This window comes from Hippopotamus amphibius, chromosome 2 (genome assembly GCF_030028045.1).
Source record: "Hippopotamus amphibius kiboko isolate mHipAmp2 chromosome 2, mHipAmp2.hap2, whole genome shotgun sequence".
Taxonomy (NCBI): domain Eukaryota; kingdom Metazoa; phylum Chordata; class Mammalia; order Artiodactyla; family Hippopotamidae; genus Hippopotamus; species Hippopotamus amphibius.
In genome coordinates, this window is record NC_080187.1 from 113,655,929 (window position 1) to 113,683,523 (window position 27,595).

Genomic DNA, 27,595 nt, shown 5'->3' on the forward strand with positions numbered 1-27,595 from the left:
GAAATTGGAACCTTTGCACACTGTTGGTGAGACTAAAATGTTAACAGACACTACAGACAACAGTATGTATGTGGGCTCTTCAGAAAATTAAACACAAAACTACCATATAATTCAGGAATTCGACTTCTGGGTAAATACCCAGAAGAACTGAAAGCAGGGCTCAAAGAGCTATTTGTACACCCATGTTCATAGCAGCACTATTCACAACAGCCAAAAGGTAGAGGGAAACCAAGTGTCCAATCATGGATGAATGGGGAAAAAAATGTGGTATACACATGCAATGGAATATTATTCAGCCTTAGAAAGGCAAGAAATCCTGTCACATGCTACAACATGGATGAACCTTGAGGACATTATGCTAAGGGAAAGAATCTAGTCACAAAAAGACAAATACTACATGATTCTACTTATGATGTATCTAAAGTAATCAAATTCATAGAAACAGGATGGTGGGTGCCAGGGGCTGGGAGGAGGGAGAAACGAGGGGCTGTTGTTTAATGGGGACAGAATTACAGATTTGCAAAATGAGAAACTTCTGGAAATCTACTTCATAACAATGTGAATATACTCAACACCTCTGAACTGCACACTTAAAAATTATGGTAGTAAATCTAATGTCTTGTGTTTTTACCACAACAACAAAAATCTGTCAGCGTTTGAATGGATCTTTCACCAATATATCATTTGGTAACATCATGTATTGTTCACATAGAAATACTGTATTAGCTGAGTTACAAAGATCTTCCAAATAGTGGGAAACACCAGTGTATGACTGTGACCAGATGAGAGTGAAAAAGGCAAACTATATCTTAAGATTATTATGAAAATTAATTTTGACCTCAGAAGCCTCCAGAATGGGCTTCAGGGAACCTCAAGGGTCCCCAGACTACGCTTTGGGAATCAGTACTCTGTGACATCACATGCTTTTAGGTTGAGTGACTTACTTTTCTCTCCACCTTTAGCTTAAGAAAAACAAAGCTCTAACTTTACTGCCTGAAGCAAATTAGGAAAGACCATTATCGTCCTACACAGAACACAAATGAAGTCCAAATAATTTTTCAGGCTAAAATATCATAGGGAATACTACAATTAACTGTTAATTAAATTAGGCATGTAACATATTGCTGGTTTGCACACAGGCCTTTGGATTTCCTTTTTTAAGTTCTTTTTCTGTTTACAAAAGCAATCCATGTCTACTGTTGGAATTGAGATGGCCCCGAACTAGATAAAAAACATTAAGAAGCCCTTAAATCCCATCACCAGAGATACTTACACTTATATATTTTTGGATATTTTGGTTTGGTCAACTCATTTTTTGATAAAAAAAATCTTGATAAAGATAAAAAGTTTTTTCTGTTCTATGATGACAAAAGAACTAACACAGGTCATGTGGCAGAATGCAGTAAATTCCAAATAAGCTATAAGTCTTGCCCCTGAAGGGGTCAGAAACTAAAATTCTGGGTTAGAAAAAGAATGTATGATAATTATTGAGCACAAATAATTGATATAAAGGTGTGGGTAATATCTAAGCCTTGAAGAGATATTCTTCTTCAATGTTAGTTTCTAACGGGGGAAATGCACTGACGTCAAGATCAAGAGGAAAGAGGATATGCCTCACGAGGAAGAATGTGTTCAGATGCACTTAGACTAAAATGTTTAAAATGCCAAAGATTTACTATCACAATTAGTTATCTTTGGTTAAAAAAACAAATTTAAAGAAAGATTTCTGTGAAAACTGAACCATACTTATACAGGATGAATAAAGACAGCATTTGCTATCTAAAGTGAAAATTAAAAAATAACTTGCCGCTCTGGCAAATTAACTTTATGGGAAAGCATGTGTCCCAAGAACGCAATGGCAAAAACAAAGGGGGAAAGGGGACTAGGTAAGCTTCTTCCCTTCACAATCTGATCCCAAATTTCTATCCTCCAAGTGCAGATCTGCTGAGGCTGTATTTGTAAATGTATAGGCTTTTAAGGACAATTCCAAAAGCATAAACCAGATTCAGGCAATAGCAGCATCACTGTAATAATAAGAAAACATTTCAAAGTAAATATTCTGAAGGAAGTAACCTCAATTTGGGTATATTCTACCGATCTTAAAAATAAAATCATATTTTATTTTATCCTTAAAAATAAAGCCTGTCATTATTATTTAACTGACACCTTAAGCCTTAAGGAACCTAAGGTATGCAAGGCAAAACTGATTCGTATGACATTAAAAAAGCCATTCATTTCCCACAAACCTTGAACAAACAAACCCTTAAAAAGGTAGTATAATAAAGTTCACGATTTGGTTGCTTAACTTTTGGCTGAAGGTTCAATTGTCACTGATGTAATAATATACAATGATAAAAATACACTTCATATAAAGACTCTAAAAGAAACAGATGAAATTTTTCTTAGCTACTACAATCTGATAAGTACATTGAATATTTGCGCTAACGAGAAATACTCTTACCCATCTGAGTCCAGCTAAACAGTGAGCAAAATAATCATATTAGAAATTATTAGATAGTCAGCTTCTTGGGGAACAATTTTATACATGTTTATATCCCTCACAGTTCCCTGAACTGTGGTTTTAGAACATCTGCTGAGCAGTTTTTGTGCTTTTAAGTGACTGATTTAAATGTGTATGAGAAGTGCTTATGCTCCAATAAAAATAAAAATACCAATAATGCAAATAATCAAAAAAGCATCCATTTTAATAATCATTTTTTAAGCATATAATGCACAAATAGTAAAGAGAACTTACCAACTCTATCAGGGAGGACTTCAAGCGCAGAAACTCTTTCATCTTTATTAAGTTCTAGTCCATATACACAGTCAAATCCATCGTATTTTATAAGATACAAAGAAGGATTTACAGGCACCTGGTCCAGAACGGTTCCTTTCCACTGGGTGATGGGGCCATTCCCCTCTTTCCACCCATGCTGAATCCTGCAGCCTACGATGTTCCGCCGGGGCTGGGAAACAGGTTTGCTTGGCCCCACACTGCTCCGATGTTTTCTGTATTCACACATATATACACGTAAGGTATCATCTCAAAAGTAGGCACTCCTACCAACACAACTACCACTAGTTAGCATGCTCTCATCACAGATGATCCCGGTCCTGTGCTAGCTAATGTTGCCACACTTGGGGTTCAGGGGGCTCCAGGTAGCCATCTCCCAATCCCACAGCCATGCAGTGGTGGCTCACGAGGGGGGCCCTTCTCTAGCAATAGGAGCTTCTTGTGCACCCTAACTGTGGACAGGCCAAAAAACACAACTAGTCAGTAGCAACTTAGGTCTAAAATTAAGTATCAGTTTATCAGCTTTCTGAGTTTCCCTTAATTCAATCAACTCACAATTACCCAAATTAATCAAAGAAAGAAAAGGGCTGACTACATGAAATAATTGCACATGCATATGGCTTTATAAAATAGAAGTCCATGTCTCATCAAAAAGAAATGTATAACTACTCAATTTCACACATTCTAATGCCCGCATAATTTTGTCCCCACTGGCTTAAACAGTAAGAATAAACTAGACATTTAACTTTTTCTCAAACTGGAGCCCAGGTGGTTTATATCCATGTATTTATACCATCATTACTTCTTTAGAAAACACATAACCTTCAATACTTAAATCTGTGACAAATAATGTAATATTAAAAATTATTGAAGCAACATCAAACTACATTTTCTCAGTTATAAGCAACTGAAAAATCTACATACAATGTTTATAAATAATACACCTGGCTCTTGATATCAGGGGAAAAAATCTTCGTTTCATGTAGAAATCCAAAGACAAGGGACAAGACTTCACTTGAATGCAAGCTGGAGGCCAAAGCCATGCTGGCACGTGGATGCTGCTATATGCCAAGAATGAAAAAATTTAGAGAGCAGAAAAGAACCCACTCCCACACTTTTATGGGCATACAGCTCTTGTCCAGTAAACCACAAATAAAAGTGGCAAACAAATGGCATAAATGCAAATAAACTTTAAAAAACAAGTAATTTATTGTAGGCTGTAATATTTAAAACTACAATTGTATATATTTTAAGTAGACCAGCTTGGTAAACTTAGAGGGTTTGTGAAACAGAGAAACAGGTTATAGCAAACCATTAAAGCTGCCTCAACAAAGCCTAGAATCAGTTGATGGACGCAGTAAGATAGGGAACACCACTTGGGAAACACCTCAGAAGGAAAGCTTCTCCAGTCAGACTGTAAAAGGGTTCAAGAGGTTACATGCAGGACTGTGAGACCAAACGCTGTGTCTAACCCAGCCCTTAAGGCTGTGCAAACACCCAGCCAAAAGGCCTTCCAGGAAAGGCAGAGCCCTGCACTGAGGACACATGCTGAGAATAAAATCCTAAGTAGGATGAGAGCTGGGGGTAAAGGAAAGATGAAGTTCAGATTCTTATGAGGTGGGCCCAAAGAAGGCAGACATCAACAGGTATCACAGAGGAGACCATACAGAGAAGCTTTATCAAGTATGCCATGGGAGTACTAAAGATCTCTGCAGCAAGGACATCTGTCCTGAAAAACTCCTGCCCCCTTCTCCAGTGGTTAAGGATCTGCCTTCCAATGCAGGGGATGTGGGTTCGATCCCTGGTCAGGGAACCAAGATCCTGCATGTTGGCCACGTGCCACAGCTAGAGAAGCCTGTGTACCGCAATAAAGAGCCTGTGAGCCGCAATGAAGACCCAGCGCAGCCAAAATAAAAATAATAAAATAAAAAAAAAATGGTCTCAAGAGAGGATTGTGGTGGCACCAGTGGGCAATGGAGGCAAACCCAAAAATATGCCCACAAGGTAGATGGAAATTATCACCTAACATGATGTACAGAACACAGGCCATGAAAGAGGAACTTACATCAGAAACAGAAGAGCCCAGATGAGGGACAGCTACACAAGAGAAGATGTGAGAAAAATCAGAAAGTCAAGAAACAAGCAGCAATTTGAAAACTTTTCAGAAATGAAGTACATGGAAGAAACTGACACCATGGGGCATTTAAGGAAAATAGATAATAAATAAAAAAGAGACAGATGGTAACAGATATGAAATTCCAACTTCCATATAACAGAATCACCCAAAAGCTAAAATCAGAGGAACAGAAAGAGTATTAAAATAATTCAAGAAAAATATCCTGAAATAAAAGACTTAAATGTACAAATACACCCTTGGGAAAACTGACCCAGAACTACTGACACTAACACATTCCAGCAAAACAAACTTTAAAGAAAATAATATCTCCTGGGCATCTAAGCAAAAGAACAGCATCATGTGTAAGGAAGAGAAAATCACAATGTGACAGTGACACCACGTGCCACCAGATAAAAGAGTGACAAACTTAAGGTTCTCAGGAAAGAAAATGTGAGGTGAGGGTTTATAGGCAGCCAAGAATTCTATACTGACCTCCAAGATGAAACTGAACATATAAGAACTCGGGGGAATACTGTTCTCACATGCTTCCTGAAGAAGTTAACAGCTGGCCATCACGTCTATGGGTTCCACATTCTCAGATTCAACCAAATGTGCAGAGAAAAATTCCAAAGTTCCAAAAAGCAAAACCTGAATTTGCCACACGCAGGCAACAATTTACATATCATTTTTATTGTATTTACAACCATTTACATAGTATTTACACCATATTAGGTATTATGAGTAATCTGGAGATGATCTGAAGTATATGGGAGGATGTATGTGGGTTATGTGCAAATACTGTGCCATTTTACATAAGGTTCTTGAGCATCCGTGGATTTTGTATGGTATGAAGGGTCCTGGAACCCATCTCCCTTGGATACCAAGGGACAACTGTATAGGACAGAGTTTCACATAATCAAGAATGCTTGGGGACTTCCCTGGTGGTCCAGCGGCTAAGACTCCAGACTCCCAATGCAGGGGGCCTGGGTTTGATCCCTGGTGAGGGAACTAGATCCCACATGCCACAACTAAAGGTCCCACGTGCCACAACGAAGATCCTGCATGCAGCACAAAGATCCCAAGTACTGCAACTAAGACATGGCACAACTAAATAAATAAATATTAACCCCCCCTACTCCCGCCCCCCCCGCCCCCAAACGTGTGGAAAAGTTTCAGCACAGGGCTGATAGTAAGCAATGAACATCTCTTACTGCAGAACAAACACAGGGACAAGAGAAACAGAGTAGCATGTAACTATTACCTGCTCTGACAAGAGAGTTAACACCACTGTGAAAAGGGAGAAGAAGAAAGAATATGTGAAGCACAAGAAGCTCCCTAAACAAAAGAGTATTACTTGGAACAAAGTACCTTATATTAAATGAAGAAAGGACAGAAGCAAGAGCTAAACTCAATACTGTTCACAGTAAGGAACCAATCTACATAACCTAAAATAAATAAATTAATTTTAAAAGACTGCAGTATAAAACATAGTGGAGAGAAAAAACCTTAACAACATACTATAAAGTCTGTAACTTGTAACTACTAATAATACTCAAACCAAAAGAAAGTGAACCTTAAGACCTCTTCGTAATCCCTGAAAATGTGCCACTACATCCAACTGACCCTCTGTGGGGATATGGCTGGTGAAGGTGATTACATTCCTCCTTCAGAATACAGGAATCTTTTCTAGCATTACATTTTTCTTCAAATAGACAATTACCTATCTTCTTTTGATCTTTAGGCAAAAGTCCTTGTGATTCATCCTGTGTATAGGATCAGGCTTTCTTCACAGCAAAGGCAGAGGTTGGTTCCCAAAACTCACTGAAGAAAGAATTCAGTCATATGCACCATTTTGTAATTCACAAAGACATTCCATTATTGCTACTAAAATTATAAGCAAATACAGCATCTTCACCAGTGTGATGGTTAATTTTAATGTGTCAAGTTGGCTGGGCCACAGTACCCAGGTATCTAGTCAAACATTAGTCTAAATGTTTTCTGTGAAGGTCTTTTTCTACATGAAACTAACATGTAAATCAGCAGACAGATTGCCTTCCATAACATAGGTGAGCCTCATCCAATCAGTTGAGGGTATTAAGAAAGAATGTTCTTCCCACACAGAGGCAATTCTGCCTTCAGACTCAAGCAGCAGTATCAGCTCTTCCCTGGATCTCCAATCTCTCTATGCACACATTATTGGTGCTGCTTCTCTGGAAAACACTGACTACAAACAGAAAAGGTTCTACCCTAGATTCAGAGGCACGAAATTTTCTACTACCATGATTCTCAACAAAACCTTTGACAGCAGAAAAGGGCAACTGGAGGACTCAGAGCAGTGATCTCCTAGTTCAGTCACTCATCGTTTCTACACTCATTAGTGGCATTCTTCTGTAACCTACAGCTGCTTCTGAAGAGGGAGACGCTTGACGCTCTTTAATCACATGGCAGAACAAGCAGTTTTCATGCTGATCACCTCCAGTGGTAGTACACACAGCTCTCCTCTCTCTTCTGAACAACACAAGGGACCCAAATCCAGCCAGCAAGCAACCCTATTCAAAGTGGCTCCTATAATCCTTTAATTCTGAAGAAACACAATCCCTCCTTTTTGCATGGACTTTATTCCTTCACTTTCTTTAATCATTAACTTTTGCTGTGGTAAATAATATGCCTGAACTATTCTAACATTTTGCTTTATGTTTCTGTTTGCAATGCTTCATCTCATTTCCTCACCCCTTTCTTCTTCTATTTATAGAGCTAGGGTGAGCAAGGTTTCTTTACACCAAATAAAGCTTCTAAGGGAAGTTGTAGGAAGCTACAGATCTTATTTCTAGCCTTACAGCAATTACCTCTAACTTTCTAAATATCCTATTTAAATTCCCTGGCAGTCCAGTGGTTAGGACTCCACGCTTTCACTCCCAAGAGGTGCAGGTTTGATCCCTGGTCAGGGAACTTACCACAAGCTCCACAGCATGGCCAAAAAAATAAAAATAAATAAATATCCTATTTAAGCTTACAATTTTCTACTAAAATCCACAATTAATCAAAACCTATACTTTCCTTTCCCTGACCCAAGCAAGACTAAAAATAATAAAAAAAAATTCTGAGTAAAAGAAGGAAAAAATTTAAAAACAAACACCTTAGCACCTAGTAACCCCTTCCTGGCCACTTTCACCACACTGCTGAAATTCAATCTTTCTTTATCTTCCTACTATCTTAAAAATCATTTTTAAAAAAATTTCCTTATTTAGAAGTAAACAAGGAGGATTTTTGCTGCTTTTTGTGACAAATTTTTGCAACATTTTATTTGTTTTTCTCCTCATGTATTGGCTTGGCCAAAAAGTTTGTTCCAGTTTTTCCGTAAACCTAATATATTTTGGCCAACCCAATATATTTGGTCTTTCTAGGCATGTCCTCCAGTGAGTCAGAGAGGGTTCACAAATACAAACTCCAAATTCTTGCAAGCTTCAAAATATCATTTTGTTCTCCACCCCTGACTTGCCTAGGTATACAGGCAGGCTCAAATTCACCTTCCCCTCAGTACCTTTACTACAAAAAGGTATTTTCATTGTCTTCTGTCTTCCAGAGTTACATACAGATAACAGATGCCAATCTGATCCTTGCTCCTTTGAGGGCAACCTGTCTTCCTTTTCAAGCTGCTTTTAGAATTTTGTTACTGGGTTCTGAAGTGTCACCAGGACTTGTGACATGTGTTTCTAATTATCCCTCACTAGTCTCTTAAGTTAGGTAAAACAGGCTTGGATTTCAGCCTATCTATTGAATATTTTACATAATATTTTTAATTTCTATGAACTGATTATTTCTTTATCTTGAATGATTTTTTTTTAATGAACACACCTTCTGATATTTGCGGATAATTTTTATTTTTCCTTATTCCTTATGAACTTCTGGGTTCAGCCTTGTCTTCGTTGAGTCTGCTGCCGCCGCCTGAATAGCAACTTTCTTCACACTTGTAGATTCCTGGTTAGCTGTCCTGTTCTATGTAAGATTTCCTTTGGTGCGTCAGTATTCCTCAGGTGCCTGATGATTCTTGGTGTTCACATTTCAGATGCAAGGAAAGATTAAGTGGTATCTGTAGCTGAGATGTATTTCTTCAGGCCAAGCCAGGGTCCCTGGTGTCTGAGTATTAAGTACAGGTTCTGATAAAGCAGCCAGGATCCAGGGAACTGCGGAGCAGCCGAAACTGAGTGGAAACTTCAAGTCGAGGGAGATAAAGGTGAGCATCTACTGCCTAATGCATCTCGTTTCTCACCCACAGTGACTCAGGTGACTGCAGCCAGCCTTTGCTCTCCCTGGCCCAGACAGATTCTAGGGGTCTAGTTTGAACATTCAACCTTTTCAACTTTTTGGAGGTCTTCCTTTGCAGCTCAAAGTGGTTGAGAGTTCCTTGGCTTAGCTTAATTTTTATATAAATCTACTCCCATCTGCTGATATCTTGCAGAGATTTTTTCAGTGTTCTGGTCTGCTGTTAGAATGATCTTTCTATACCAATAACAAAAACTATAAGTTTAACGCAAATTTAAATGCAAATTAGTGAAGTACTATTTTTTGATCTGCTCATAAACACAACCCTCCTAGTGAACAATCTGGCAATCCATTGTCCCAGTGATTCCATGTCTAGGAGTTTATCAAAAGAAAACAGTGGACAAGCACAAAGTTACAGCTACAGTGATGTTCTGAAAGGTGTTCATACCAGGGAAAACTGGAAATAAAAGATGCTCAATAGGTCTCACTGATTCAATAAGTAATAGTACACCTATATGATTACATAACTACATAGCTATTAAAAACACAGAAAAAATATAAAGACATTTTATTTCTTGGCTTGTAGACACATCACTCCAATCTCTGTCTTCACACAGCCTTTTCCCCTATAGGTCTGTGTCCTAGCTTTCCTCTTCTTATAAAGACATCAGTCGTTAGATTGGGGGACCTCCCTAACCCAGTATGACCTCATCTTAACTTGATCACATCTGCAAAGACCCTATATCCAAACAAGATTACAGTCAGTTCCCAGGTGGACATGAATTTTGGAGGACAATGTTCAACTCAGTACATACAACCCTCACAGAGTGGTCACAAAGAATAAATAATGCTTCTAAAGCACTTAGTACAGTGCATGGCTGGGCACACAGTAGGACCACTACACACATGCGTGCACATACACACACACAATTATCCATACAGATATGCAGAGAAAAACTTTTAAAAACACACATTAAATTATAAACTCTGGATGATGACATTAAAGATAATTAAGTTGTCTTCCTCTGAATTTACCTGTGTTTTCAAATTTTTCTATGACTTAAGTATTTTACTTTTACAGGCAGATAAAACAATTTTCAATTACTCTTAAGTTAATGCAATGGATGTCCTAATTCTGCAAGAAACTATATATAAAAAGATTTACACATATTAGTGTTATCAATTCCAAATTTTATTTGTTGCCTTTTTCTAGTCAAGGGTAATTCTACTTTTAGAACATAATTTCACTAGTTCTAAAGGAAGAATTAAAGGGAGTTCTAATATAGATACAATTTCTGCCCAATTTATTTAATAAACAACTTAATTTGAAAAGACAGAGGCAAGAAAGAATGAATGGATGGGAGTTCCCTGGTGGTCCAGTGGTTGACACTCTGCACTTCCACTGCAGGGGGTGTGGGTTTGATTCCCAATCAGGGAACTAGGATCCCACATGCCGCAAGGCGACAGTGGCCAAAAATAATAAGAGCAGTACAAACAGGGAAGCAAGATTAACAATTTAAAGCAACTAATTTAATTTAAAATAAGAGTTCCTTGACTATGGTGATTTCGCCTTATGTTTTCCTGGATACATTATTTTTAACAGCCTCAGTCTCTGGTATTTTCTTGGGAAAAAATGTCTAAAATGTTCTTAACTATCATGTAAACAAATACCAAGACACTTCATTCAACTGAGCACATATGGAATTCTATAGCTAAGGGTAAATAAAGGGCTGCACTGTGTCAAGATCCAAACAGTTCAAGGATAAAAGTAGAGAAACAAGAATTAACATCTGTAACTTTCCTTGTTTCTTTATCACCAGAAACTATAAATAGCTTTTCTTATAGTTTCAATGGGAGAAAACGGTGACCAAGTACATAGCATCCAATCACCTTTCACTGCTATAATTTTGTGTACTAATTTCCAAACAACTTGACTTAGTTATCTGATGTGCTTTAGGATATCAGTTCTGATAATGGTTTAGGTCACTGCTTCTCAAACTCTGGCATGCTCTGAATCACCTACAGAGCTTCTGAAAAGAGATACCCAAGCCCTGCCCCAGACACTCTGGGCTCCATTCTGCAGGTCTGGAAAGGGACCAAAGACTTTCTAACAAGCTTCCAAGGGCTGCTGCTGCTACTGCTGCTGCTGCTGCTGACCGAGGCACCGTATCTTTGGTAGTAGAGCTGATCCAGAACAAACACTAATTTCTATACACCCATGTTTCCAAAAAGGTAAACAGAGTGCAGAAAACACTCTTGTACTTTGCTCAATAAAAAGTTCTGAAAGTACCATTCCAATTATTTGTCATCAAGAAAAGAATTCCTGAAAACAAACTAGTGGTTACCAGTAGCGGGGGCGGGGGTGCACGGATAAAATAGGGACAGGAGATTAAGAGGTACAAACTACTATGCATAAAATACATAAGCTATAAGGATATATTGTACAGCACAGGGAATACAGCCAATATTTTATAATAACTATAAACGGAGTATAATCTTTAAAACCTATGAATCATTATGTTGTACACCTAAAACATATAATATAAATCATCTATACCCCAATTTAAAGAAAATCTGTGTTGAAAGACCTTTCATCTTTTATCTAGACTCTCTCGACAGGGATGCCATGAATAAATACTAAATGAGACTACACACCAGAGACGCGAGGAGGAGGAGCAGCACAGTGACAGTCTTGGTCAGTGACTAGTATTGATGTCTTATAAAATGAAAGGAAAACATTCCCTGGAAATCCTCAGTTTAGTGTATAATAGCTCCCTCAATTTTCTAAATGTATATTAGTGGGAAATATACCAAAGTCCAGCCATACCTTCCAACAGTACCCTGAAATGTAAACCTATCTACTGTTTAAATTAAGGAAGAAAAAGAGCCGGATTTACATTTGAAAAGTAAAACAAACAATCACTATAGCTAAATTCACCTTACATGTCCCCCAACTACATTTCCCTTCAAGATGTACCTTCAATGCAGATTTCCCAAACAACCTCCTGGGAAGCCAGGAAAGGCTTGTCCACCAGATTGTCCCCCAAACACACCAAGGACCCTGGCCCACAAGAAGTGCAAAAGTATGTTTCTATTTACTTTAAAAAGTGAGAACAAGACTCAGCTACACAATGTTTCTGGATGCAGAGGCACCTCTCCAAGCACTTTAGATGCAATTACCCGAATCCCCTAGCACCCACAAGGATAGGAGGTGCCGTTCTCAGGACGATGGCTCTGCCAGCATTTGTCTCCTGGGCGTTCCTGTGACTCTCTCTCAAGCAAGCAGAGGCACCTAGATGTACACGGAGTTATTAATGCTCAGTCCCCCTGTACTAACACAGGAAGCAAGAGGAGGCATGACCACAGGTCAGTGGCTGCACAAGAGGAGTCCTGAGTGCCTTACTCTCTGGAGAGCCACAGTGGAGGCAGGCAAGGAGAGTGAGGCTCCAGTTCTGCTTTCCTATATTTGTTTACTATAAACACTTCATCTGTAGAAAGGATTCTATAATAAAAAGCCAAAAACCTCGTTGTTCTAGTCCAACATCATGACTTTAAATGAGTTAAGCTGAGTGCCAGGCATATGAAAGACCCTGGTAAGGCCCACAGCTGAGCCAGTGGGCCTTTCCACTCCAACGCCAGCCTCTCCACCAGCCATCGTCCCCACTTACCCCCTCCAAGGACAACTATTAACAGCTTTCATTTGTGATATGTGGAAACTTTTGTTTCAGTTTTTTTCCACCCCACCCACCTTCAAATTTGCATTAAGGTCAGAAAAAATAGGAAAATGATTTGACAACTTTTCCTTTCAACTTCTCCCTTTTGCTATGTTCAAAACTTCTACTCTTTAAGTGAGACAAGCACACCTCATATTAAAGCACTAGATCAAATTCCCTGCATCATGGAATATACAGGATGAGAATCCTTTTAGCTGTACACATATGAATTTCAAAAACTGAAATAGGCAGGTATTTATGCCTTGTGTTTTGGGGGGAAAAGATGAACAGTTCTGGTTTTGCAAAGTTAACGTGTAATTTGCTTTTGTTTCCCACTGCATTTAAGTTTTCTTTCATTACCTTCTATTTGTGCCAAGAGGTGGTTTACCATGTATGGTAATGATATGATAATGAGTGGAGATACATTACATAAATTATCAGACTACTGGATATGGCAGAACTGTGAATATGATGGGCAAACAAAATTCGAGAAATGCTTCATTAAACCTCAAATCTGCCTTATCTTCATATTTTTACTTTCTAAATCATTTCTTAAGCTGAATATCACAAATATTTACCTTACATATCCAAGTACTCATTTAAATAGAGATATGTTTGGTTTAATCACCAAAAATTAATGAAAAGCACCTTTACTCATCCAGATCTTCCACAAAAGCCCAGAGGGCTCACACTCTTTGACCACTACAGTGTGGTGACCAACAGGCACAAACATTTCAATATGAATAATTTGAAAATAATTGCTATAATGAGGGTCCTGGGAGATGCTAGGGTCAAGGAGGGTCTCCCATATTTAACAATCTATGATTAAGACTCATACAATCAGAACTGATTTGTTAGATTCATCCATGGTCAGTAGCCATCACCAGTACTGGTGGTTACTTGTAAAATCTATTAAATATAATACAGTACCCGTGGATATTGTTATTTTAATTTTCTTTTTGGACATAACTATATTACACACAAAAAAAGATTTCAGGGAGGAAAAAAGTTGCTTCTACACTCTAGTACCTATAGAATTTAGGATTTATAACACATTTCTCACTTAAAATTCTCTCTCAACATACATATGCTTTCTCTAAATTACAAGCTCCTCATTCATGTGAAAATCTTATAAAGAAGTGAGTGTGCCTGGCAGAGTGCTAGCCAGGTCCTCAATGCACAAGGAGTAGACAGCACACCACTACCTCAGCATGCAGCAAGGCTCTACATGAGGCAGGCTGCTCTGAAGGAAAACCTCTGCATACAGGGAGAGGGCCTCACACGGATGACCTCATATCCCATGTAACCAAAGGCCACAGTTTGCTATCTATAAAGGCAAGTTTCAGAATTGCTTACTTGTGGGATGTCCGTTTCTTCATCATGCTTGCAGATACACCAGCATGGCCTAAAAGAGAATTGAGTATAAATGAAACCTGAATAAGAAAATAGTTCAAACTCAGAAAAAGTTAACTTATGAAAAACTGCTATATAAAGCATGAAGCTAAAATAAACCACAAGGGAATTCCCTGGGGGTCTAGTGGTTAGGACTCTGCTTTCACTGCCGAATGTCCAGGTTCAATTCTGGGTTGGGGAACTAGGATCCCACAAGCCACAAGGTGCGGCCAAAAAACAAACAAACAAACAAATGAACGAAAGAACAAAAAAACCCACAAACAGCCAACATGTAAGAAAACCATTTGTTTACTTATCTTTGAAATAGGAGATATAAGGGGTTGTGGGAAGATAAAATGACAGGAAAAGCAGTTTACCCCCTAAATTGGCCATAAAACACAAAATCAAAATCACATGGACAAAAACCACAACAACAAAAAAAATGACAACCCTAGTCATAAAGTACTAAAAGGTACAGAACTTGTCTTCCTGCCACAAACAACTAGAAAACAGGACAAGAGATATGAAACATCTGGAACCAGACATTGGAACAACAGGCAGCAGAGGACTATGGAACCAGGAGCAGAAAGCCCACGCAGGGGCCCCCACACCAACTGAGCACATCCCGAGAACAATTTGAGGACGATGGCACATGAAGGCGAAACCAACAACACTGTGGTTCTGCTACACTGACAGTCAGATGGGAGCTGGGGAGGGTGAGGTGGCTGGGAGTTGTGGATCTGAGCGCTGGCAAGGAGAAAGATCTGAGGGGGCTCCAAACATCTGGAAGGCAAGGGGTGGTCTTAAGTCTTTGGCTAGATACTAACCTGCAAATGCATGGGAGTTGTTCAAAGTCCATCTAGCCACGTCTTTGAACACATAGGGTCATCAGTAAAAACCATAAAAAGATAATCCCTTAGTAGGAAGGATGAAGCAGCCCTAAGAATAAAAGCTGCTACAGACCCATTCTAGCACCTGTTTGCCAAAACAAACTCCAATACTCACCAAAGAACATCAATAAAACCCAACACTCCACAACACACTTCAAATGTGCAACACTCCAACTAAAATTACTAAACCTGTGGAAAAGTGGCAGACTATAACTCCATAACCAAGCGGGTTACAACCAAAACGATGTAATTAGCAGGCTAAGATGTTAAAATAACAACTATGCTCAAAGAGTTAAAGAAGACATAAACACTTAAAACAGAAAAATACTGGGGGTGGGGTGGGGGGGTGGGGTGGAGAAAAGAAATAAATGAAACTGGTGGAAATACATGATCCAAAAATGCAAAAAATAAAAATAAAAAAATTACTGGATGTGATTAACAGCAGGTTAGACCCCACAGATAAAAAGGTCAGTGAATGTAAGGCATTCCAACATATCCAAAATGGAACACAAAGGAAGAAATTGGGGGAAACAAACAGCCTCGGTGACTAGTAGGACAATATCAACTGGCCCAACACAAATGAAACGGACTCCAAGAAAGAGAGGATAGAGGGGTGAAGGAAGAAAAAGTCTGACAAAAATAATGACAGAAAGTTTCCCAGATGTGATAAGTACACAACCACAGAGCCAACAAGCTCAATGAAGCAAAAGTAAGATAAAACAAAGGAAAAAACCACACCAAGGCGCATCCTAATCAAATTTCTGAAAGCCAGTGACATAATATTTTTAAGCAGCCAAAGAATAAAAGACACCTTAAATTTAGGGAAACAAAATACTGGCTGCAGATTTCTTGTCTGAAACAACATAAGCCAGAAAACAGAGGAATAAATCCTTAAGGTGCTGCTTAAGATAAACAAAACTATAAGCAGCAAAAATCTCTCCAACCCCAACAATACTGATAATTTCATCAAACATGTCTAAATGCATCGATTAAGAGACCATATAAAGGAGGAGGAGACAATCATTAACATCAGACAAATTAACTTTAGGACAAAGTTATCACGGATCAAAAAGGACATTCCAAAATGACGAAAGGGTCAATCAAGAAGCAGTAACAGGTAGTTCCCTGGTAGTCCAGTGGTTAGGACTCTGAGCTCTCACTGCCAAAGGTCTGGGTTCAATCCCTGGTCAGGGAATGAAGATCCCACAAGCTGTGTGGGTGCGGCCAAAAAACAAAACAAAAAAGAGAAAGCCATAACAATCTTAAATGTATATGAATCTAATTACAGAATACTGAAATATATAAAGCAAAAACTGACAGAATTGACAAGAAAAACTGACATAATTATATTTAAAAATATGAACACTTCTCAGTAACTGATGTAACAAGCAGGTAGGAATATCAGAAAGGATATGAAGACCTGAACATCACAAACAGCCAATTAGGCTTAGTTGATATTTACAGAACGCCAATCTGATAATGCCAAAATAAACACTTTTTCCAAGTTCACATGGGATGTTAACCCAGATGCACCATATGCCACTCAGAATACAAAACCCTCAATACACTTAAAATAGCTGGAAATTATACAAAGTATGTCCTCTGACCACATCAGAATTAAATTAGAAATAAATAACAAGATATTTGGAAACACCCCAGTATTTGAAAATTAAACTACCACCTTCTAAAACTTCATGGTTCAAATACAAAATCACAATGAAAATTCAAATATTCTGAATAAAAAAATGAAAACACAATCTATTAATATCTGTGGAATGCTGCAAAAGCAGTGCTTACTATATTGATCAAAATTCACAGTAAGTAACAAGATCCACCTGGGTGGAGGAAGAAGGCTTCTGAGTTATCTCCCAAGTTCTCTCTCCTTGGCCTTACATTAAGACATGCATGTTTTAAACATAAATTTCTATACTTACAATACATCTACAATTCTAAAAAGTTAAATTAAAAAAAAGATATATGGTCAATTGGCCTGTGGAAGATTGTCCATTCTACTTCATAATAAAAACAGCAGGACAGGGACTTCCCTGGTGGCGCTATGGTTAAGAATCTGCCTGTCAATGCAGGGGACACAGGTTCGATTCCTGGTCCAGGAAGATCCCATGTGCCACAGAACAAGTAAGCCTGTGCACCACAATCACTGAGCCTGCACTCTAGAGCCCGTGAGCCACAACTATTGAGCCAACATGCCACAACTACTGAAGCCCACATGCCTAGAGCCTGTGCTCTGCAACAAGAGAAGCCACCGCAATGCGAAGCCCACACACCACAACGAAGAGTAGCTCCAACTCGCCAAAACTAGAGAAAGCCCACACGCAACGAAGACCCAATGCAGCCAATAAATAAATAAATAAATAAATAAATAAATAAAGTTTATTTTAAAAAGAAAAAAGTAAAAAAAAAAAAAAAAAAAAACCCCACAAAAAACAGCAGGACATGACCCTGATGGCCTGGAGAGCCATTCTCCCCCACTTTCACCCAGCATACGTGAATGAGGTGGGCAGCTCATAGGTGAAGATAAGACACAAACTGAACAGAGAGCAAATCTATCCGAAGCATCACTGGAACATCCCTAGGCTTACGGTAGATGAGCATAAAGATATAAAAAATACAAAACAAGACATGAAAAAATACAGGATTCGATCAGGGTCTACTGAAATTGTACCAGGTGTCAGGATCCCCTCCCTCCCTTCCACACTAACTATACAAGGAAAGGGCAGCTGACTTCAGAATTTGGTACACCCCCGGCCTAACAACCATGCCCCTCCCTGCATCCTAGACACTTATCAGGCTCCACACCACATTCCCCACAAAGCTGACTTTCCCATTTAGATGAGTACTGTGACAGAAACAATCTATTGATCACTCAAGAAAAGGTAAGCTATTCATAACTAATCCTTAATTCTTAAGTATGAATGGATAATGATCAATAGTCATGCAAAAAAACACAAAAAACAAAACCACACAACAACAAAAAACAAAACAAAACAAAAAACCCCAGTGGTATGAGAAAGATAAAAACAAGCAGCACTGGACTTCCTAGGTGGCACAGTGGTTAAGAATCTGCCTGCCAATGCAGGGGACATGGGTTCGAGCCCTGCTCTGGGATGATTCCACATGCCACAGAGCAATTAAGTCTGTGCGCCACAACTATTGAGCCTGTGCTCTAGAGCCTGTGAGCCACAACTATTGAAGCCCACATGCCTAGAGCCCATGCTTCTCAACAAGGGATGCCACTACAATGAGGAGCCTGCACACCACAATGAAGAGTAGCCCCCACTCATAGCAACTAAAGAAAGCCCATGTGCAGCAACAAAGACCCAATGCAGCCAATAAACAAAATAATTGGAAAAAAAAAAAAAGGCAGCACTGTTTCTAGTTCCAAGAACTACAAAGATTAAATAAAAGAACGGGTATCCTCAGGAAAACTGAAGATACTACAGTCAATAAAATAGGAACAAGTAGCTATAAAAAGGGAAAACAAGAGCTCTTGAAAATTAAAAAGAGAGGACGTTCCTGTTTCCAGTCTGGCATGCTAGGAGTTTAGAAGTTATCACTCTGTCCTAAGAAGGGGTGAACAAGCCGAAAAATCAACAACTCTTCTTAGACTGGCGAGAGAAGTGAGGTCACAAGGAAAATCGTTGCCCCAAAATGGGAGACACAGACAAGCAGATACAGAGAACCACAATCCATGGCAGCAGAACCCGCTGCAGGAACCAGTACCTGAGCAGCAAAACCTGAAAGGTATCTGACGAACTGCCAGAGGCTCGGTGTGGACACGTCTGAGAAATAAAGACTCCAGGGTAGGGAAGGGGCTCCACATTTTTTAAGTTTTATCTCCAGAAGCACCATCAGGTTCTCACAGTGAAGATCAGAGAGAAACCCCTTTTTGCTTTCAGCAGAGGGAAGGGAGAAATACCCTTTTCAAATACACCAAAGTATTCTGTTCTTACCATGGCCTGCCCTTGAGAGAAACTATTCATCAGAGCCTTACACAGTACCAGGGCTTAAGTGACCTGAGGGAAGGGAAATACCCAACTCCAACTCTCTCTAGTTGTCCTCTGGTGCGATAGGAATTTCAAAGCTCAGCCCCCTAACCACCCTGTAGGACACAAGAGGGGAAGAAACTGAAAGGCACAAGTGAGGGTCACAGCCCAGTGGTTGCAGACTCACTGAAGGCTGACACCTCATCACAGAACTACACAGTGTAGCTCTCCCTCCCACATCATACCACCATATCACTTAAGGCTTATTTACCAAAGCTCCTTTTACCCAGAATATTATGTCTGGTTTTCATCAAAAAACTGTGAGGCACGTTAAAAAGGAAAAAAACACAGTTTGAAGAGACAAAGCAAATATCAGAACCAGACTTAGATATGGCAGTGATGCTGGAATTATCCAACTGAGAATTTAAGCTCTGCATGCCTGAACCACACAGACTCCTTTTTGTCAGCTCCACCTTAGGCCCGCAGTCCCACCCCCTTCTCCCTTTCCTGCATGACTGAGCTTTAGCTTACTCACAAGAGCTACACCCAAGCCAGTTAAGTTTCCTATTAACTTTTACTCGCCTTCATCTGATATGAAAACTGGAAGAATGTCTTTTGCTGATGCAGATGGATAGTGGACATGAGACACCTGAAGGGCGAGGAAAAAGCCCAGTCCTATCTGTGTAGGTGTGCTTCTCCCTTAGTAATCAGATTCTGTTTTTAGCTTTGGCTCCTTTAAATCCCCCTGTACCCCTTTGCGCAGTATGGAGTGCAGCTGCAAATGCCTATGATGGTCGTCCGGCTGATCCTGTGTGGGTATAAATCACCCCACAATAAACTTCATAATTGTACTTTATGCCCACTTCAAACTTTTTGGTCTCAAAGCTCCTTCTTAGTACAGAGGATATCATTCAATATCTCCACCTTCCAACAGGCTCTAATGAAAAAAGTAAATAACAAGCAAGAACAAATGAGTAATATAAGCAGAGAAATGGAAATTACAAGAAAAAAGTCAAAAAGACATGGCAGAGATCAAAAATACCAAAACAGAAATGTAGAATGCCTTTGACAGACTCATTAGTAGACCAAGTACACTCAGCTGAGGAAACAACTTCTGAGTTTGAAGTATGTCAAAAGAAACTTCCAAAACTGAAAAGTAAAGAGAAAAAAAAGATAAAGATGGGAAAAAAGACAAAACAGAATATTCAAGAACTGCTGGATAACAACAAAAGGTGTACTTTATGTATAACAAGAATATCAGAAAGACAAGAAATAGAGTAACAGAAAAAAATACTTGAAATAATAATGAGTCTCCCCCAAATTAATGAAACCAAACCACAGACAAGGAAGCTCAGAGAACAACAAACAGAAGTGCCAAGGACACAAAAACAAAACCTACATAGGCTTTTCATATTCAAACTGCAGAAAAATCAAAGATAAAGAGAAAACCTCGTAAGAAGACAGAGTAAAAACAAAAAAACTAAAAAACAAAAACAACAACAAAAACAACACCTTAAATACAGAGGAGCAAAGTTAAGAATTACATCCTACTTCTCCTAAGAAAGCATGGAAGCAAAAAGAGAATAGAGTGAAATATTTAACACACTGGGGAAAAAAAGAAAAAAAAAACACTAGAATTTTATATTCTGCAAAAGTATCCTTCAAAAGTGAGGGAGAAACAGACTTGATCAAACAAACAAGAGTTGAGGGAATTTGTTGCCCGTAGAGCTGCCCTCCAAGAAATGTTAAGTTATTCACAGAAGCAAAATAATATAGGTCAGAAACTCAGATCTACATAAAGAACATTAGAGATGGAATAAGTGAAGGTAATATAAAAACTTTTATTTTTCTCACTCTGAATTGATAACATTTGTTCAGAGTAATATTAGCAACAATGTACTAGATAATTATAGCTTACGTATAAGTGAAAAACAGAAATAATACAAAGGACTGGAGGAGAAGAATTATCAATAGAATACTTTAATGTTATAAGATATTCCCACTACCAGTGAAGCTCTACCATGTTATCTGACAGTGTACCAGGATTAGTTGTAAATGTATATTGCACACTCCAGAGCTAAAAAAGTTTTTAAAAAGTATAACTGATACACTAAGAAAAGCAAGAAAATGGAATCACGCACAATGCTCAATTAAAACCATAAAAGCCAGAAAAAGAGTAGAAGACAAAAATATGAACAATGAACAAGGGCAAAGAATAGAAAATATTAACAAATATGGCAGATATTAATCCAATAATCACCTTAAATACCAATGGTCTAAGCACCCCAATAAAAAAAGACTGTCATAATGAATCAAAAAACAATACCATACTGTATGTTGTCTATAAGAAGTCCACTTTTATAACAAAGATACACTTAGAGTAAAGGGATGGAGAAAGACATACCAAGGTACACAATGATCAAAAGAAAGCAGGAGTAGCTATATTAATTTCTGAGAGAGATTTCAGAGCAAAGAAAGTCATCAGGGATAAAGAAAAGCATTACATAATGATAAAGGTGTCAATTCTCCAAGAAGTCATAACAATCCTTAACGTGTACGCACCTAAAAAACAGAGCATCAAACTAGCTGAGGCAAAAACTGATGGAACTACAAGGAGAAATAGGTGAATCCACTATCAAAGTTGGAAACACTTCAATACCCCTATCAGAAATGGACACCTCCAGCAGTCAGAAAATCAGGAAAGACACAGTTGAACCCAACACCACCATTAACCAACTGGATCACTGACGTGTATAGACTACTTCATCCAACAGCAGAATACACCTTCTTCTCAAGATCCCTTGGAGCATTCTTCTAGAGGGACCATATTCTGGACCATCAAACATATCGTAACAAATTTAGAAGAATAGAAATATTCTCAGACCACAATGAGATTAAAGTAGATTCAATAATGGAAAGATAGCTGGAAAATCCCAAAATAATTGGATATTAAACAACACACTTCTAAACACATGGTTCAAAGAAGAAATTTCAAGACAAAAAATATTTGAACTAAATGAAAATGAAAATACAATTTACTAAAATGTGTGGGATTCAGACAAAGCAGTGCTTAAAGGGAAATTTATAGCACTGAATATATATATCGGAAAAGAGGAAAGATCTAAACAAAAAAAATCTAAGCTTCCAATTTAGGAAACAGAAAAAGAGCAAATTAAATGCAAAGTAAGCAGACATTATAAAACTTAGAACAGAAATCAACAAAATTTAAATTAGAAAATCAACAGAGAAACATCAACAAAATCAAAAGCTGGTTCTTTGAAAAGGTCAAGTTTACAAATCTCTAGCTGTGACAATTAACAATAAAAGAAGATACAAATCACTAATGTGAAAAATGAAAGAGGAGGTATCACTCCTGATCACATATACAAGATATATATGAGGTAAACTACAAAACTCTGATGAAAGAAACTAAAGAACCATATAAATGGACCCATTCCTTGTCCATGGATAGGAAGACTCACTACTGCCAAGACGTCAGCTCTTTCCAACTTGATCAATAGATTGAATGCAATCCCAATCAAAATCCTAGCAAGTTATTTTGTGGATATCAACAAACTGATTCTAAAGTTTATATGGAGAAGACACAAAAAGCCTTGGAGGACTGACATTATCTGACTTCAAGACTTGCTATACAGCTACACTAATCATGACAGTGTGCTATTGGTGAAAGAATGAACAAAGAGATCAACAGAAGAGAATACAGAGCCCATAAGTAGCCCCCCATAAATGCAGTCAACTGTTCTTTGACAAATGAACAAAGGAAATACATTGGAGAAAAGACAGTGATTTCAACAAATGGTGCTGCAACAACTGGACATACACATGAAGAAAAATGATTAGTGACTTCCCTGGTGGCACAGTGGTTAAGAATCCGCTTGCCAATGCAGGCAACATGGGTTCGACCCCTGGTCTGGGAAGATCCCACGTGCTGTGGGAACAACTAAGCCCGTATGTCACAAAGCCCATGTGCTGCAACTACTGAAGCCCCCATGTTCTAGGGCCCTCATGCCACAAGCACTGAAGCTCACTCGCCTAGAGCCTATGCTCCACAACCAGAGAAGCCCGTGCACCACAACACAGAGTAGCCCCCGCTCACTGCAACTAGAGAAAGCCCGTGTGCAGCAATGAAGACCCGACACAGCCAAAAATAAATAAATAAATAAGAATGTATAAAAAATGAATTTAGACATTTATATCCATCACAAAAATGAACTTAAAACAGAATGTTGGCCTAAATGTAAAACAAGAAACTATAAACTACAAAATTCCTAAAAGGTTACATAGGAGAAAATCTAGGTAACCTTGGTTCTGTTGAGGACCTTTTAGATACAATGCCAAAGGCACAATCCATGAAAGAAACAACTGATAAGTTTTATTTAATTAAAATTTAAAAATTTTGCTGTGTGAAAGACACTATTAAGACAATAAGAAAATATTTGCAAAAGACATATCTGATGAACTACTGTTATCCATAATATACACAGAAAATTTTATGAACTACTGTTATCCATAATATACACAGAAAATTTTAAGATTTTAAAATTCAGGAATAAGAAAACAAACTGATTAAACAACCTTTAAAAAACTGAACCAAAAACCTTAACATACACCTCACTAAAGAAGATACAAAGATGGCAAATAAACATTTGAAAAGATGCTCTATATTATATGTCATCAGGGACATACAAACTCAAAACAATGAGATACCACTAGCACACCAATTAGAATGGTGAAAATTCAAAATACGTATTGACAACACCAGATGCTGGAGAAGATGTGAAGCAACTGGAATTCTCATTCACTGCTGGTAGGAATGCAAATTTGGGAGTTTCTTACAAAACTCTTACCATATGATCCAGCAATAATCTTCCCTGGCATTTACCCAAAAGAGGTAAAAACTTATGTCCACGTAAAAGCTTGCGAATGGATGTTCAATAGGAGCTTTATCCACAAACTGCCAAAACATGGAAGCAATCAACAAGATGTTCTTCATTAGGTGAACAAATAAATAATCAGTACCATATCCAGACAATAAAATTACCCAGTACTGGAAAAAAAAAAAAAGAGCTATCAAGCCACGAAAAGACATGGAGAAAACAAATGCATAACACCAATCTGAGACTGAAAAAGATGGCGGAGAAGTAGGACACAGAGATCACCTTTCTCCCCACAAATACATCAAAAATACATCTATCTGGGGAGTGGCTCCTGGAGAACACCTTCCAAATGCCAGCAGGAGACCTCATACCGCCAAAAAGGCAAGAGAATTTCTACGCAACTGGGTAGCGCAAAGGAAAGAAGGGAAAAAGAGAGACAAAGAATCCTGAGGAGACCCTCAGGGAGCGAGCGGTGAGGTGGGGAAAGCTCCCACACAGTGGGGAGCCCCCTCACTGGCGGGGAAGGACAGGGGGGAACCTCAGAGACCCCAGAAGAGAATAATAGCAGGTCTGCCAAGGGCAGAGCGGAGGGATCCCCGCACAGAGGCGTCAGGCAGCATTCCCAAGCCAGAGAAGCTAATCTGCTCACCCAAGGCAGCAGTGGGGGCTGGGCACCGAGGCCTGGGCTTCAGAGAACAGACACCAGGGAGAGAGCTGGGGCTGGCTGCATGAGAACAGCCTGGGGGGCAGACGCACCAGCAAGCTAGGAGGGAGTTTGGGGAAAATCCTGGGCCAGATGGAGAGGCAGAGGACTTTTGTTTCAGAGAGCTTGGGAGGAAATTCCCTCTCCACGAACTCACAGGCTGCAAAGCTGCACCACCCTCAGCTGCTACACTGAAAAGCCCAGGTCCTGCACAACCCACCCCCCCCCCAACATGCACACTGCTCTGCTCCCCTCCCCCGCCATGCACAGCTGGGCCCACTGCCTGCCCACCTGCTGCCACTAAGGGTCCTGTGTGTAAGGCAAGTTATTGGCCACACCCTCCCATCACCAGGGGAAGCTTACCAACACCAAGGGTCCTGCAATCAGGATCAACTTCCCTGGGAGAATGCACAGCACACCTCAGGCTCACGCTGACCTCTGCTGCTGCAAGCACTCCCGCAGATCTCAGGTAGACTGCCACTTCCCTCCCTAACCCCAGAGCTGAAGTTGCAAATGAGCCAAAATCACCCTCTTTTGCCCCCTCTTGCCTGGGCAGAGAACCAACTCCTGAGAGCAACCCACACACAAAGTAGGGACCAAAACCAAAACTGATCCCCGAGGACTGTAGCACCAAAGAAGAGAAAGAGAAACAGCTGGAGGAGGAGCAGATTTAATGCCCACAACAGGCTTGATAGAACCTGTATCTGTGGATCACCTGAATAGACGAGTGTTTCTACAATACAGACTGTAGACATAGAGGACAACTGGGGACTGTAGAGACAAATACATACAGGACTAATACCAGATCACAGTCTGAGCTCTCCACAGTCCTTTCCACAGCAGGTGCAGAGCCCTACTTAGAAGTACTGGAGGACTTCTTGGTATGTCTGTCTTGTTTCTGGTTTTAGGTATTTGTTAGTTAAATTTTTACTGTATATGTTTGTATGTGGGTCTGCTTTTGCCATTATTATGAGTACTCTCTTCTTTCTTTTCTTTGCTCCCTCTTTTTCTCTTCTCTTTGGTGTCTTTTTCTCTTCTCTTTTTGCAAGTGCAAGTGTGCACATCTCCTTGTGTGATTTTGACTGATTAGAGTTGCTTTTACCACCACTCTTGGGGATCTGTCTGTCCTTTCCCCTTCTTCCCTTTTTTCTTCTGCTCTCCTTCTACCTCCTTTTTCTCCATGCTGTGCAGCTCCCAGAGTCTTGGTGCCCCAGCCAGGGGTCAAACCTGGACCTCTGACACAGCAGAGCACAGTCCAGGACACTGGACCACCAGAGAACTCCTGACCCTATGGAACATTAATTAGCAAATGCTCCCCCAGAGTTCTCATTCTCAACACCAAGCTCCAAATCCAACCAAAGGCCAGGAAGCTCCAGTGCTTGACACCTCAAGCAAACAGAACAGAGATAAGGGGAATTTCTACTAGGCAGTATAGGGAAAGGAGACAGCAAATACTATAAATTAGACAAGATGAGAAAACAAAGAAACACCTTGCAGGCAAAGGAACATGATAAAAACCCACAAGACCAAATAAATGAAGAAGAAATTGGCAAACTGCCTGAAAAAGAATTCAGAGTAATGATAGTAAAGATGATCCAAAATCTCAAAAAACAAAATAGAGAAAATATAAGAAACATTTGATAAGGACCTAGGAGAACTAAAGAACAAACAAATAGTAATGAACAATGCAATAACTGAAATTAAAAATACTCTACAAGGTATAAACAGAATACCTGAGGCAGAAGAACGAGTAAGTGAGCTGGAAGATAGAATGGGGAAAATAACTGCCACAGAGCAGGAAAAAGAAAAAAGAATAAAAAGAATGGAAGACAGTCTCAGAGACCTTGGGGATAATATTAAGCGTCCCAACATTCAAATCATAGGTGTCCCAGAAGAAGAAGAAAAAAAGAAAGGGTCTGAGAAAATACTTGAGGAAATTATGGTGGAAAACTCCTCCCAAATGGGAAAGGAAATAGTAAACCAAGTCCAAGAAGCACAGAGAGTCCCATACAGAATAAACCCAAGGAGAAACACACCAAGGCACATATTAATCAAACTAACGAAAATTAAACACAAAGAAAAAATATTAAATGCAGTAAGAGAAAAGCAACAAATAACATATAAGGGAAAACCCATAAAGATAACAGCTGATCTCTCTGCAGAAAATCTGCAGGCCAGAAGGGAGTGGCAAGAGATAATTAAAAGTCTTGAAAGAGAAAAACCTACAACCAAGAATACTCTACCCAGCAATAATCTCATTCAGATTTGATGGAGAAATCAAAAGTTTTACAAATAAGCAAAAGTTAAGAGAATTCAGCACCACCAAACCAGCCTTACAACAACTTCTAAAGGAACTCCTCCAGGCAGGAAATACAAGGAAAACACCCACAAAAACACAGCCAAAACAATTAAAAACATGGTAATAGGAACATACGCATCAATAATTACATTAAATGCAAATGGATTAAATGCGCCAACCAAAAGACACAGACTGCCTGAATGGACACAAAAACAAGACCTCTATTTATGTATGCTGTCTACAAGAAACTCACTTCAGACCTAGGGACACATACAGACTGAAAATAAGGGGATGGAAAAAGAAATTCCATGCAAATGGAAGTCAAAAGAAAGCTGGAGTAGCAATACTCATATCAGACAAATTAGACCTTAAAGTGAAAACTATTACAAGAGACAAGGAAGGACATTACATAATGATCAAGGGATTAATCCAAGAAGAAGATGTAACAATTTAAATATCTATGCACCCAACATAGGAGCACCTCAGTACATAAGGCAAATGCTAAGTCATAAAAGGGGAAATC

General features: G+C 39.1%; 1 protein-coding gene across 1 annotated transcript in view; it reads right to left on the reverse strand.

The window, feature by feature from the left end:
* Positions 1–27,595, reverse strand: part of SPIN1 (spindlin 1) — a 76,839-nt gene that overhangs the window by 11,088 nt on the left and 38,156 nt on the right. The window contains 2 exon segments of the mRNA XM_057721654.1: positions 2,756–3,009; positions 14,243–14,291. Coding sequence (XP_057577637.1) covers positions 2,756–3,009; positions 14,243–14,291 — 303 coding nt within the window.